Source organism: Numida meleagris, chromosome 1, assembly GCF_002078875.1.
Source record: "Numida meleagris isolate 19003 breed g44 Domestic line chromosome 1, NumMel1.0, whole genome shotgun sequence".
Classification (NCBI taxonomy): domain Eukaryota; kingdom Metazoa; phylum Chordata; class Aves; order Galliformes; family Numididae; genus Numida; species Numida meleagris.
The window spans coordinates 45965614-45980962 of record NC_034409.1 but is presented as its reverse complement, the minus strand read 5'-3'; the positions used below and the strand labels follow the sequence as shown (position 1 = coordinate 45980962).

Here is a 15349-nt window from a genome sequence, read left to right as displayed (position 1 = left end):
TGAAGACGGTTCCAGTTTCATGAATAGCCATAGAAACTGGTTTGGGAGTTGGAGCTGTTTAGTGCCTCAAAAGTTGGCTGGCCTCATTTTAACTATTTTTTTTCATAGACTTTTTTTTCTTAAGTAGTTTATAGCAAATAATAGTTTGTTAAGTTACAGAACAAGTGAATTCTGTCTGTAAAGGTACGTCCTCTGTCTTTCTGCCTGCTATGCGTACAATTATCTAAGCATATTTTAATAATTTCATGTATTTAGTAAGAGTTTTGACTGTGAAAATGCAGATAAGTGCTGCTGGTGTGCTGAGGCCTGATACATCGCATGGAACAAATGCTGTGGTTACACAACAGGGCACTGAATCAGTGCAAAATCACTCGTGTTTAAATTTAAAAAGGTGCAGATGGAAAACTTCAACGTTAGGAGGAAACTTTTCACACCGAGGGCAGTAAGGCCCAGCTACAGACTCCCCATGCCCTATCCTGGCCAGGCAGGACAGAGCTTTCGGAATACATCCTCGCCCACAACCGGGGTCCAGCAGCCTGCCCTGCACCAACACCCCGCCCCACTCAGCTCGGCGACCCGCCGGGAAGATGGCGGGCAGCCACACAGCGCCCCGCCCCGGGCGCACCAATCCCAGCGCGGGGCGGTGCCGAGGCCGGAGCCGCTGTGGCGCCGTCCCAAGATGGCGGAGTACGTGCAGGTGGTGAAGCGGGCGTTCAAGCACCTCGGTGGCCACGGCGGCGTCCGCGGCGCCGTCTTACAGCTGCTGAGGTAACGGGGAGCGCGGCGCGCCCGGAGCGGGCGGCTCCCGGCCCTCGCCTCGCCGCCCCGTCCCGCGGGGTCACCTTGGCGGCCGCTCCGGCTCCGGGCCGCAGCAGCGGGCCCTGCCTGCCGGCCGGCCAGCCGTACACCGCCGTGTCCCCCGCAGCGCGTGTGCCCGCCGGCCCCCGATCTGCAGCACCTCGCGGTGCCTGCGGCCCCTCCCGCTGCGCCGGCCCGGCTGCCGCTGGCTCTGGCCCGGCGTCGTTGAACGCAGCGGGCGGCCTCCTCTGGCTGCGTCCTGTGCGCGTCCTTCGCGCCGAGTGCGTCCCCACTGCTGTCACCTGCCCGGTGCGGCGCTTCGGGCTGCGGCGCCGTGTGCCCGAGGCATACCTGAGGCAGAATCATAGAATCCCGTAATATCCCGAGCTGGAAGGGACCCACAGGGATCATCGAGTCCAACTCCTGGCTCGATACAGCATCACCCAAAATCAAACCCTACGTCTGACAATGTTGTCCAGACGCTCTTTGAACTCCAGCAGCTTGCAGCCGTACCCACTGCCCTGGGCAGCCTGTTCTGTGCCCACCGCCCTCTGGTGCAGAACCTGTCCCTAACCCCCAGCTGCCCCTCCCCTGACACAGCTCCATGCCGTTCCTCGGGCCCTGTCGCTGCCACAGAGAGCAGAGCTCAGCGCTGCCCCTCCGCTCCCTGTGAGGAGCTGCAGCCGCCATGAGGCCTCTCCTCAGCTCCTCTGCTCTGGGCTGTGCAAATCCAGGGACCTCGGCTGCTCCTCATACCCCTTGCCCTCAGAACCTTCACCATCTCTGTAGTCCTCCTTTGGGTGCTGTCTAGTAGCTTTATGTCTGTTTTGTACTGTGGTACCCGCATACAGTGCTTGAGGTGCGGCTGCATTGGTGCAGAGCAGAACAGGATGATCCTTTCCATCAGTACAGCAGAAGTCAAATTATTATGGGTTAGTGTGCCTAGAGACATTTCCTGTAGTAGGGGCTCACTGAAATTGGCTGGGAAACGCCCTTTGGAAGCTGTACATGCCCCCTTAATATTTGGTATCAGTGCTCAGGGCATGAACGCGAGGACAAGGGCATAACAACCCTTACAAGGAAGGGAAAGCAGTGATGAAATGTCCCTTCTTTTCCTGAAGTTAGTTGCTCAGGTTTGAATAACCGGGGGGTCTAAGTGCTTCTTTATGTGATGGCTGAACACCAGCCAAGGAAGCATGGGTGTGCACTCTGAGACAAAGGTAATTAAAGATGTTGTTCTGGGAATTCACAGGGTCAATGATTTGAAGACTGGTACGCTGGTAGGAGTTGACAAATACGGAAACAAGTACTATGAAGACAGAAGAAACTTCTTTGGTACGTGTGCTGACGGGAACACCTCCTGAGTGGCAGCCCAACTCTACTGCTGCTGAATTGGGATTTATTGCCTGCCCACCTTCCTTGCTCTTTACTTGTGTGAGTCTTAGAGAGGGGGCACCTGTAACAGCTGAAGTGGCATGTCAGCATGACACTGGTTAGGATGAGCTCTGCCTCCTGCAGGAGTAACTGCGGAAAGCAGAGCTGCTGGTGAATGTTGCTTGGTAGTCTTATGTGGCTGAAGCTTAGCTTAGTTTATTCCTAGGTTACTGGTGGTGGTGTCCTCTTGGAAGAGGTTTCTCCTCATGGAGCAAAAAAAAAAATAATGTTACTTTGTCTTAAACTCTTGCAAGTTCCTATTTCCAGTCACTTATACGATAGGTAGTATCATCTGCTGCTTTTTGAGAGCACTCAGTTCAGCAAGGTAAGACTGCAGTGACAGCAGAAATGCAGAAAACTCAAAAAAAAAACCAAAAGCCTGGTCTGCTTCTTAGTCATAGCTGTACTTAGCTTGTAGTGACGGCACATAATGGCAGATATTTTTAGGCAAAATAATTTTCTTTGTGTTTTCCTGAGTTTTCTGCTTTGTGTGAAAATAATTTATTTTCTTAAGTTTATACAGTGTTTCTGTTTATGTAATCAAGGTCGACACAGATGGGTTGTATATACTACTGAAATGAATGGCAAAAATACATTTTGGGAAGTTGATGGAAGCATGGTGCCCCCCGAATGGTAAGACATTTAACTTAGTAACTTGAATAAGTTGTGTAATTGCATGTATGTGTTCTTGTATTACAAAGCAGAAGATGAAAAATAATATCTCAGTTTTTGGTAAGAAGATTTCTTGGATGCAGCATGACAAAAAGGCTTCAGACTTTAGTTAGTTTTAATTTCAGTTTAGAAGGGTTTTTGTTGGATGCTTAAGTTGCAGAAGAAGGGTACCTACCATGTGACAGAATGTTCCCATAGATAAAGAAGTTCTTCCTTTATTAAGCTGTACATTGGTTAATGAGAGAGAGCAGAAAGCTGATAGAAAACCTACAGTGCTGCTCACCCACTGTGTCCAGGAGCTCTCTGTGCAGGCACAAGGTGCCTGTTCTTGTAGCTTCTCTCTGCAAGAAGGCACCATTCCTTTCTTGGAAAGGGGATGTTCAGTATTCAGAAATGACTGCTGGAACAGCCACTGGATCACAGGAAGGGCAGGTTATGCTTTGGACACTGGGAAGCACCATGGCCCAAATTTTTGGCTTATGTGTACTCCAGCAAAAAAAAACAAAAAAACCAGAAACAGTGGAGCTTTCAGACACGGTGCAACTGAAATGTAAAAAGTTGTGTATATGCATAGATGCATGGAATAGGTTTAAATTATGTGGGCATGGGAGACAGAGTGACGTGGCTCTTGTTAGAACATTTGAGCAATGTGTGGGTAGGCTGTCTAGGCAGTCAGTTTTGCTTCAAACTCTCTCTGTCTTCAAATTATGTTTAATGCAGTTAATGCTTTCTCTTTCATCTCCAGTAAGAGTTTTATGGCATTGGTTTTTAGAAGTGACATTAATATCTGAAATCTCCACGGCTGGCATGTTCATGCCTGTGCAGGGCTGGTAACTGTAGTTTGGTTCCAGTTTTTACCCTTTTCACTATAAGGCTGTGCCTGTTTTCAAGATTATCCTTATTTTGAGGCGCTGTTTTCCTTCTTCTTTGCTCGTGCTTATGTGTCGCTAGCTGTGTCCTTACAGTGACTCTTTGACAAAGAGTTTATTTCTGAGTATCAGTCATGTTTCTAGGTAGAGCAGCTTGTTTACATCACATAAAGCAGTGAGGTGAAAAGCTTTCCTGTTATTGTGGAAAAAAAGCCCTAGAAGAAACAGTAGGCTTGTCATTATTATCAACACTGATCGGTGCAATGAGACATGAAAGGTTAAACCGTCCCACATTCAAAGATATTTTGTCAGTAAGTTTAGTTGTGCAGTACTCTTCTGGGTTTTGGGTTTTTTTGGTCTTGTTAGGTTTTGTTTTTTTAATTGGAGCACAAGTCTTACGGGGAGCTGCTGAGGGAACTGGGATTGTTCTCTCTGGAGAAGAGGAGGCTCAGGGAGACATTATTGCTCTCTGCAGTGACTTGAAAGGAGGTTGTAGTGATGTGGGGGTCGGCCTCTTCTCCCAGGTAATTGTGATGGGATGAGAGGGAGTGGCCTCAAGTTGTGCCAGGGAAGGTTCAAGTTCTATATCAGGAAACATTTATTCTCTGAAAGAGCAGTGCTGCACTGGCACAGGCTGCCCAGGGAGGTGGTGCAGTCACTGTCCGTGGAGGTGTTCAGAACCGTGTGAATGTGGCACTGAGGACATGGTCAGTGGGCATGGGCCGGTGGTTGGACTGGATGGTCCTAGTGCTCTTTTCCAGCATTAATGGTTCTATGATCCCGTGACAACATTGGATATGTATTCTTATGTAGGAATCCTAGCTTTGCAGTGCATCTGAATCAGTGACCTCTTGTACACTCTTCCAGTAAGTTTTTAAAAATTGAAATATTTTGACTCAGAATAAACATTTCAAAAATGAGTATTTTTTTTTTTGCAGCCTGGTAGTACACTGTCTCAGATTTTTAGCACGGCGTAGAATTCTGATTGGAAACTTAATTCATTGCAGGAGTTGCTGGGAGTGGGACACTAGATTTGTGCATCTACATGAGAAAATGACTTTTTTGAACCCTCAGATTTTTTAGAGATTAATTAGTCTGAAATTACTTCCACTAACAGTTTCATCTTGTCCGGAGTGTAACAAGTAAATAATGTTTATTTCTTAGTGTTAATCCTTCCTGAACTTCAGCAGAAGGAAAGCTGAGCAAGCTCCATGTTTCTGGTTGTTGAGTACACTGTGCGTCTTAAAGGATGACTCTGTGGTCAGCTGCGTGCATTCAGGATTGTGGAATATTGTGGACAGTTGAGATGCAGTCAGGTGAACCTCTCATTTCGTGCATGATGAATTGGGGAAAAAACACCGTGGCGTCTTGGAAAATTCTGAAGGCAACCGTATGGAAAAAAAAAACAAACAACAAAATAGGAATTAATTTTGCCAGCTTTAGCTTTCTGCCAGATATTGGAGAAAAGGGAAAAGCAGCAAGGAACAATGTCTCGTGCAATAATGTAGCGCAGCACCATTTTAGCAAAATATTCAGCCTTTTCAGTATCTGAAATAATTGGTGTAATGTCTTTTGACAGTGGATGCACTGAAATCACAGCGTGAAGGAAATCAAGAGCTGTTTTGACATATGTGTGCTATGCAGGGAATTGGGACTGCAGCTGTTTTAAGAAGTTGCCATAGCGGAATATGTAGCTTTCTGGTTTGTTCTGATTTAAATTATCTTATTTAACCTCCTTATTACTCATGGTTTTCTTATCATCAGAATCAAGGCGAGAGTATCTACTTTGTTGGAGACACGTTCGATTTTTTAAAATCCCTTTGACACTTGTGGAATGATTGGTACTAACCTCGTAATGCTGTGCAGCATAGCGGGCTGTTGGAGTGCTAACTTCATAACATGAAATTTCAAATGTAAGTTAATTTTAATAATCGGCACCATTTTTGTTAGCTGATCTGGCAGCTGAAAGAGGGAAGAATATAGCATCTCAGACTTCAAGTGCCAGCATACCTGAAATGGAAAGGAACGTGCTTCTCCTCTGTAAAATCACTGTTTTTCAAGTCTGCCTGTGAGAGTAAGAGCTTAATCAGGAAAGGGGAGGGGGGGAGGAGTAAAATTTTCATCCGTTTAGTAGCTTTACAATAAACTTATGTTTCATAACTAGGTTAAATGCTGGTGTAGTGTTTTTAGGTAAATGGGATTCTGTCACATTGCTGTACAGTAGTATCTTGCAGTAGCTTGCATGAAAAATCAGTTCTCTCCCATGGGTACACATGGGAGATGTTTCTTGTCCCTTTTTCCTCCTATTCCCGTCCATGGACCTGGAAGGATAAATGAAGGCTGTCTTTAATAATGATTTAAAAAGCCTTCTGGTTACGCTAGTCAAAGTTAAATCCCTGGTTTTTTGCTCACTTAAAGTACTTGGGACAGCACTGAAATGCCCTCTGATGGTAACACACACACCTTTGCTTCACTTTTGTCTTGTTGCAACATGGTTAGCTTGTTTGGGGATAAATAAGTGGATGTTAGGAAGCTGGCAAGTAGCCTGAACTTACGTAGCCAGTGACTGAACCTTGCAGATGCGCGTACGCTAGTAGCTCTGGAGTTTGTGCTGCATCAGTTCTTCTTTGACAGCTTGTACATCATCTAATTGGCTCCATTCCCATGTAGCTTCAGTTTGAAATCTCTTTGTTTTAAATATTTGTCTAAGAACGGGGAGAACGTCCTACATGGTCTTGAGTGCACTTGAAGGTGTTTTGAGGTGTCTCTCATCTCTTTAACCAGGCAAAAGTGTGGAGGCTTTACGTGCCTCAGCATTGGTAGTGCTGCTCTGTGTCTCAGGAAACCGCTTCAGCCTCTTCTGAGCTGCTGCTATCCTTATTTGCTTTGCTTTGTATAAGCCGTCTGCTCCTTTTCAGGTTCTAAGTCATTACTTGCTTTTGAATCCTATTTTTCCATGCGTGGATTTATGGGCAGAGTTTGTACTGAAATCTGGCCATCTGCAAGATGTCAAATCTCTTTATTTCTGCTGTTCAGCCTAGTACATGAAGAGCTTTTCTTGAGCATCTGGGATTAGAGTCTGAGACACCAAGGCTTCAGAGGACTCTTTGAGGGATGTTGTCAATGGGAAAGTCTTTCCAAAACAAAGTTTTCAGTTTTTGTATGTTTTAAGTGGGGAAGGGACCACGAGTGTTGGAAATATCCTCTGGAGATAATTATTTCAGCACCTGCAGCTAGCAATTTTATTTCTACTTTCGGTGAGAAAGTGTGACTTAATGGGGCTTTTTTTTCTGATCCATTTAAACTTGGGCTCAACTTTTTATTGATGTGTCAGAAAGTCCTAAAAGCAAATAGAGCATTACTCCAAAACACTGTGTTTTGGAAGGCTTCATAGATTTAGTCTTAGAAAGACTGCAAAGCTATAAAGTTTAAAATGGAGAATAAACTATCCTGTTTTCTGTGTTAAATGAGTAAATAAACTCAATATTATAATTAATTTCACATGTCAGGAAGTGAGTGTATATACACTTGTGAAGAAGGAGATGAAGGCATCGTGTAAGCTTGAAATGTAGTCAATTTTAACTGAGCTTTAATGCATTTCTTGTGCTCCATCTGCTCCAGCCTTTCTGTCAGGGCTTTTGTAACTGCATTTCTAGCCAAGAAAACACTTTTTTTCCCTCTGTATGTATATGGCTTTCTAGTTGTTGAGGAGACATGGGAGGATGGTGGGGTATGGTGACAAGTGCATTGCATTTGTACTAGCAATGGGATGCTGGCTTACTGAGTATGAGTGTATGAGCCCACCTCTCCAAACCCACCTTTTTTTGAAGGAAGGTGCTATGGGATCTCCTTCTTCCAGACAGAAATCTTCTGAATTTTTTATATAGTCTGATAGTGATAGGACGAGGGGGAATGGCTTTAAACTGAAAGAGGGGAGATTTAGGTTAGATGTTAGGAAGAACTTTTTACTCATAGGGTGGCGAGGCACTGGAACAGGCTGCTTAGAGAGGTTGTGGATGCCCCATTGCTGGAGGCATTCAAGGCCAGGTGGGATGGAGCCCTGGGCAGCCTGATCGGATGGGTGGCAGCCCTGCCTATGGTGGGTATTTGGAGCTCACTGATCTTTTAAGATCCTTTCCAACCTAAGCCATTCTGTGATTCTATATATTTAAGTGATTTTTTTTTTTTTAATAAAGTCATATCAAATTTTTTTTATTTCTTTTTCTTTTTAAATAAATGCCTAGAAGCTACTCAACTGAAGAAATATCCAACCTTCTGTAGAACTCTTTAGAGTATACTCATCAGTCAAACACATGCATCTATTTCATACTACTTTCATTGTGATTTTGTATTGCTGCATCAGTGCCGTCTGCAGGAGTTGTTGCTAAAGGATGAGGATGTAATTTTCAGGCTTTCTAATAACAACTAATAACAGAGAACTTAATATTTTTAGGTGAAGTCTTTGACAAAAGCTGATTAGCAGAAGCTTCTTTTAATCCCATCTCAGTAAAAATATCGATAGGCTTGCAAAAAGCCTCACTTCTGTCTCATTACATGTACTTCATTCTGCATGCACAGTTAACTGGCTTATAACAAAAATGATTCAGTTTTGAAAGTTGCTTTGGGCACTGACATAGAAATGGGATAAAATCAATTCGGTTTATTCCTGCTGAAGTGTTTTTATAAATTATTACGGAAAATGCTTTCCTTGATCATTAATGTTATTTGCACTGGGTAGGGTTGACAATTGGTTCATAGGTAAAGGGTAATGACTATAATCACTAGTTAATTACCCCATTACTGACTCATATTAATCACTTTATTGTGGAACCAGTAAACATTTACGTGATTGTTTTAGGTTAACTTAAATCATTATTCCATATCCCAAGTGGCAGCTTCATTAAGGCTTTGGAGGTGGCTATTGAAATATCATTGTGCAGCAGTTTTCTGGTGATTAAAAAAAACAAAAAACAAAAAAAAAAAACACAAAAACCCACAACTTTTTTTTTGTGCCATTTTTACTGCCTGACTTCTTGCTCATTATAGATCATGTAATGCTCCTTAATATGCCTTAACAATGCGTCTTTTTTTCTCTGAAGGCATCGCTGGCTTCACTCAATGACGGATGACCCTCCAACTACTCATCCTCCAGTTGCTCGTAAATTTATCTGGGAGAACCATAAGTTCAACCTGAGTGGTACTCCTGAGCAGTACGTCCCTTACTCTACCACGCGCAAGAAGATACACGAGTGGATCCCACCTACAACACCTAGCAAATAAGAGCCAAAACAACAAAAAAAAGTGATTTGCCTTCCACTTTGGCTTTCAATGTAAATTGTACTTTCGCTAGATTATTTAAAATAAAAGCTTCCTCTAACTGCTGTAGTTTTGTTTATTGAGCTGGGGGGGAAACCAAGTGAGGAAACACTGAGAAGAGGTAGAGGACAGAATGCACAAGTCATCTGCTAGATGCTCGGCTTTTTGCCATTGTATTGGTGGCTCTCGTCTTTACATAAGCAGCTCTCACTTTTTTTAGCACGATAATCATTCCTGTGGCAGTCACTTCTTGTTGTTGTACCATTCAAAAGAATACAAATATGAATTTGAAGTACACAATTCTAGCCATTAACCTTACCCTCTTACGTTCTCTCCATGTCAAATAATATACCATTTCTGTAGTGTTTTAGGAAGCAATGTCCTTAAATTTTTGCAAGACAAGATAGAATAATAAGGCCTATATCAAGGATTATAGTTTTTTTTTTTTTTTTTTTTTTTGTGCATGATTATGTACTATAATATTGCTGCTGTATTAGAAGTTTTATACTGTGTATCTTACCGTGTAAGGCTACGGTAGTCAAATGAGAACTTGGCTGTAAGCAAGTACCAAGCTGTTCTGTGCTGCTGTGCATCTGCACAGGCCCTCCAGTACACTGGTTTTAGACTAAGAAGTAGAGAACTTGCTTAAAATTGGCTGTCAGGTAGACTTGTAGGGTTGTTTGATATGTTGCCATATGATTACCTGTGACTGACCAGCAAAAATCTGATTGAATCAGACCAGTGCGAAGATCAGACCCCAGTCACAAAAATCTTTTTTGTTGTTCCTGTGTCATAGGAAGATTAGAAGATTTCTCACAAGGTTTGGGATAGGATATTTATCCTGTTGTGTTGTGACTCTAAAGGTCTGCAGACATTTGAGGGGACCTAAGAGACAGGCAGTGGAAGCAGGTTTCTGCTTGGGGGAATGTATCTTGACTCTTCAGTGCGGAGAAGAGAAGGCTGAGAGGGGATCTCGTAACTGTCTGTATCTGAAGTGCAGGAGTCAAGTCGATGAGGGTGGACTCATTTTGGTGGCAAGCAACAATAGAACAAGGGGCAACAGGCAGAAACTGGAACACAGGAAGCTCCATTCTAACGTAAAAAAAAACCTTTATTGTCAGAGTGACCGAGCAGTGGAACAGGCTGCCTAGGGAAGTTGTGGATGCCCATCCCTGGAGGTGTTAAAGACCAGGCTGGATGGGGCCCTGGGCAACCTGGTCTTGTACCATATCTGGAGGTTGGTGGCCCTGCTGTGGCAGGGGGCTTGGAACTTGATCCTTGGGGTCCCCTCCAACCCAAGCCATTCTATGATTCTGAGACAGCCCTCTGATTGTTACTCAGTTTTTCATGTCGGTGGTGATGAAGTAGCAAAAAGAAGTCTCTGATGCTCCTTTCTCCTCACACATTCCCCCTGCTCCAGTGTGTGTCTCCTCTACAGGCTGCAGTCCTTCGGCATAAGCCTGCTCTGCTCCATGGACTTCCCTCAGACTGCGGAGGAATCTCCTTCAGCACCAGGAGCACCTCTTTCACTGACCTTGGTGTTCGCACCATTTTTCCTGTCCTGACTTTGTTCTTTCTTGCGTGTGTCACCACCGAGTTGCCCCTGTTTTGTCCGTGGGGCCCAGCTGTGCCCTGGCGGGGCCTCTCCTCACAGAGAGCCCTGTGGCCCTCTGACAGTGCCAGCGCACCTGCACCCTCCACACAGCCTTTCTTCACTTCAGTGCTGTGAAACAGTCCCAGCATTTCTATTAGTAGGAAGTAGCACTTACTGAGCTCTCCTAACCTAATTTAAAAGGATAATGTTTAATCTGCGTTAAGGTAACAAAAGCACAGAGCACAACTGAAAGGCAAATTGCGTAGTAGTGAGCAGCAGGTGTGGGAGGGGTTTGTCCAACCTTCTCATCTTGGCAGATGCACTGACCTTAAGAACCTGAGATTTCCTTGAGCTGTTGAAGAGCTTCACTGCCTATGTGTATCCGTGCTTGCCCTACAGGCACAAACCGGGGTAGAGCAATAAACTCTTACTAGCATCATCTTTTTTAACGTGTTTTTACCAAATTTCATGCATCTTCCTTCTTTGCTGCACTGGTTTTTTGGACTGCAGCTTGAACACGTTTCGGCACAGAGTTGTATATGGCTTTTTGCGCAGCAGTGCCCCACAGGAAGGCAGGAAAATGGCTCTTCCTCCTGCCCCATGGAGCTGAAGTGAGTCTAAGCTTCAACAGCTGGAAAATACCATTAGTCCCATCTCTGGAGAGCACCAAAACTTGCTCATCCTGCTCTAAGCTGCAGGGACCGTGTGTGCTGGACTTAAGAAGCAGAATTACACTGATAGCACCTGTAACACTGCTTCCTCAAGACAAGTTGCGGAAGGTGTGTACAGGAAATAAAGTGAGCATATGAAGGAACATCTGCAGTCTTTCACAGGGCTCTCTGCAAACACTCTTGCAATTTATCTCAGTGTATCAGCAACGTCCTTCACTTATGGAAGTTCACCTTTGCTGATGACATCTGCCTCAGTAGATGGAGGATGCTCAGTTGCTTTCCGATCTAAATGACATTTTAAATGCCAAGCCAGCTAAGTGCTGCAGCAGATGGTGTCTTCAACCAAGTGCAATTGAAGCAGTGACAGGAATATTCTCCTAAATGTGACTTTAAAAGGGGTAACTATTTGACAAGTGAACCATGTTCCATCAGAAGACAGCTACCTCCTCCAGGAGCAGCACAGTGCTCAAGTCTGCTTTTGTTTTAAAGTTGTGTCTTTGGGAGTACCTTTGCACATCCCCATGGTCCTGGCAAGTCCTTCCCGCAACAGAACACTGCTTCCTCCCCCATGGCTGCCTGGGCTGCACCCTGTGCCCTGTCTCCAGCCAGGAGAAGAATGGCTGAAAAGGGGCTTCAGGAGACCAGATGGAAATCATCTCCCCATGTCCAAACCCCTGAACCCCTGGTCATATTGGGGTGTGCCACACTGCTCTGCATTGCAGCCCTTACAGCAGTGCCATGTGTGCCTCCTGTATGCCATATCCAAGGCCCGCTGAGCTGACTGGAGCGGTATGGCAGTACACCAGCCCTGTCCCATCCATAGAGGTGAGTGCCAGCAGAGTTCACCATGGCCCTGGTAATCCAAGAGGCCAGGTCAGCACAGTGTTACCATTATAAGAGAGCTCCATCGATGGCATCCATTGGCACCATGCCTCTCCCTGGGCCTGGCCATTTCCTTCTGCTGTGGTTTCACGTCGCTTGCACCTACAAAACATCATTGCCCAGAGTGAAAGAGATCTTGCAGATGCTCAGGAATGCTACTTGGCCATATGTGATGAACACAAAGGGCAGACTCAAAGCAGGGTTTTCAGAAAAAGGCGGTGGTTCTTCTAGTTTATATATGAAGTAATCACCGACAGGATTTTTTTTTTTAAATAAACCCTTTGAGACCTACATTTATAATTTCTTTTAAGCATTTTACTTAGAGGTTGTGGTTCAGGATTTTTCTCCTATTAAATGTCAGCAGACTAAAACAAAATCAGAACATGAATACGTGCATGCTAAGCAACAACTGCGCACACAAATGTGCAAAGGTATATTTGAACTAGGAATAATGAATGCTAAATTTAGTACAGCAACTGTAGTTAGTTGCAAATTTATATGACAAAGTTTCCCACAAACAGTGCTGAACTTTCATCATCAGATTATGATTTATTAAACAAGTAAAATGCTTGTTACTGAAATAATGAATCACTTCATTTAGATCGCTTTATCCTGCACCACAAAAAAGAGCAGAAGACATTGAGGCTGCAAAAATTTTCTTTGTGCTCATAAGGGTGTTTCTAAAGTCCAGAGGTTTTTGGAATTTGTTTCAATTATGTAGGATTGTGCAGCAAACTAAAATGCTAGGAGTTGATCTTATACCTTATGTAAATTACTCTCAAACAACCACACTAAGTGCTTGGTGTAATTTAATCTCTGTAATAACAGCAATGGATACAGAAGCTGTGTAAATAATCTGTACTGCTGTTAGCATCGCTTTGGCAAACTGCAACTCAAGAGACTTCTGCTTTACACTGATTTATATTCCTGGAATATTATACCTATTTGTTTCTCTTTTTCTATGGAGTAATTTATTTTCCACCCCCCTAATGGACTGCTTCATTTTAACCTGTGATTTATCTTTCAAATATTAGTTTTAGATTAAGTGTTTGTAAGGACTGTTCTATTTCCTTCATTGCCCAAAGGATTTTCAGTTGATGGAACAGCAATCCATCAAAACACAGCCTGTATGTAACAGATGCAGTCTCATGTGGTTGAGCATTCAGACACGGGCCTATTAATAGTTTGTTTTTTGAGGGTAACCATCCATAAAAATTCAATGAGGCAAAACCGAATTCAGCAATATCTGTCAGTGTGGCGCTTCCCTCCTGCCTTGCGGCAAAACAATGTCCAGAGAAAGCAAGAAAACCCTAATGGGTTTTAATTTGAGGCAGCTGTTAAAAAAAAAAAAAAAAAGAGGATTTGTTTACTCTGAATATTTGGGAGTTCATGGGCTGCTTAGCTTTTTTCTTTGGAAAGGAAAGGGCAAGGTTTTCAGAGCACGACCCTCGGGTACATGCCACTTGCCCACAGAGCTGTAAGAGCACTGCTAGCACAAGCGAGAAGTTTCTGTTATGTGGCACCTCTTCCCTTCAGCACCTCCTGCCTGACCTCCCTGGGCCCAGCCAAGGGACTGGGCAGGGTGAGACAGAGACCTCTCAGCCTCTGCTGGGGGAGGCCGCCTCCACCTCTGAGTGGTCCTCATTGGTGTGGGTCTGGGTAGGGTGCTGAATCTCACCAGCACTGGTGGTTCTGGATGTGTCAGAGCTTAACATCCGGGTGTCTGTGCCCAGAGAGCCCATTAATAATGTGAATCTATTCAGAAAAGCGATTCTGAAAATAGGAGCAAAAGTCAACAAGCGAGTTTTGCTATCTCCCATATCACAGGTGAGAAGATGCAGGTGTCCCAGGAGTCCGCCCAGCGTGTGGGAGTCATTCTGGGCTCCAGAGGTCTCTCCTGCTGGAGTCTGCCCAGGCAGGCAGAACAAGACTTCCTTCGTTCAAGAATTTACTATTTGCTCAGTCTGAAAGTGTTAACACTCCTGTTTTTATTATAAAAACAAAGAAACAAAGAAAACACCCAGAGCTGTTAGGTTGAAATCTTTTTGGCTTTCCTGCAGTTCTTGCTGTTAAACTTGCGTTCCCCCCAGCAGGATCTGGTTTCATCCTCGTAAATGAGCCGTCCCAGTTTGGGGCTCTCTGGCCTGCAGTGCTGTTGCTGTAGAACTAACAGGGGGTGGGGGTTAACTTGCGCTTTCTCAGCTTCAGATGATTTCTGAAGGACTTCAAATGATTGCTGACGGATATTTTCTGATGGATTTTTCTTCTTCCAAAAATATGCCTTACCCATCTGTTGGTTTTAAAGCCTGATTTGGCCATTAAAATTTACAGTTTGAAAAAACAGCAGCAGAGGCAAACGCATCCTGGCGGAATCACTTCAAACAGTGCAAGAAGAAACTGTGCTTCATGCAGTTCTTCAGTCAACTCTGATGGCCGGTAGCAGCAAGAAGCAATTTGTGCTCAGTTAATTTCTGCCCTCTCGAGTTCTGAGCTGTCCTGTGCATCACACTCTTGCCTTGGGAGCCATGGGAGCTGCATGGGAGCCGCACAACAGCCACCGTGCAGCTACAGCCTCCCCACAGCCGCAGCGGGCTGACAGTGCCCCTGTCACCCACCTGTGCTACAGGACAACAGAAACTTGTTTCTAAAAGCGAACACTGAAACAGCCACATATCTGTCACAGCCAAGCACAGACCAGATCCTCCAAATCCAAGCTGCGAGTGCAATTACCTACATACAAAAGCAAAGTGGTGAGCAGTAATTAATCTGGGCTGTAGCAGCTGTCAAATTACATTGGGTAAGCTTCTGTTTCTTCTAAAACCTGAGAGGAATCATCTCTGTTTGTGTAGCTCCTATTAGCAGGGATTGTAATTGCTGTTGGTACTGAGCAACAGGAAAACACAAGTGGAGGCTGACAGCGTGTCAGCTCAGGCCTGATGGCGGCAAGGAGACCTCTGCCCATTTGTCTGATGCTGCGCTGGGCAAAACGATGCTCAGCTAGACAGTCCCTCATGTCACAACGCATAATTATACAGTATAATTGACTTCATGCACTGCAATTAACAAAATAGCATCTTGATACTGAAATACATCAAAGAAACAAACAACTTTTA

The 15349-nt window shown here is 44.5% G+C and overlaps 1 protein-coding gene across 1 annotated transcript; it reads left to right on the top strand.

Annotated features, from left to right (window-relative positions):
- Nucleotides 452–9154, top strand: NDUFA12 (NADH:ubiquinone oxidoreductase subunit A12). Its single transcript, XM_021388970.1, has 4 exons — nt 452–768; nt 2051–2133; nt 2778–2865; nt 8873–9154. The coding sequence occupies exons 1-4, from the start codon at nt 467–469 to the stop codon at nt 9051–9053; spliced, it is 654 nt and encodes a 217-aa protein (XP_021244645.1). The 5' UTR covers nt 452–466; the 3' UTR covers nt 9054–9154.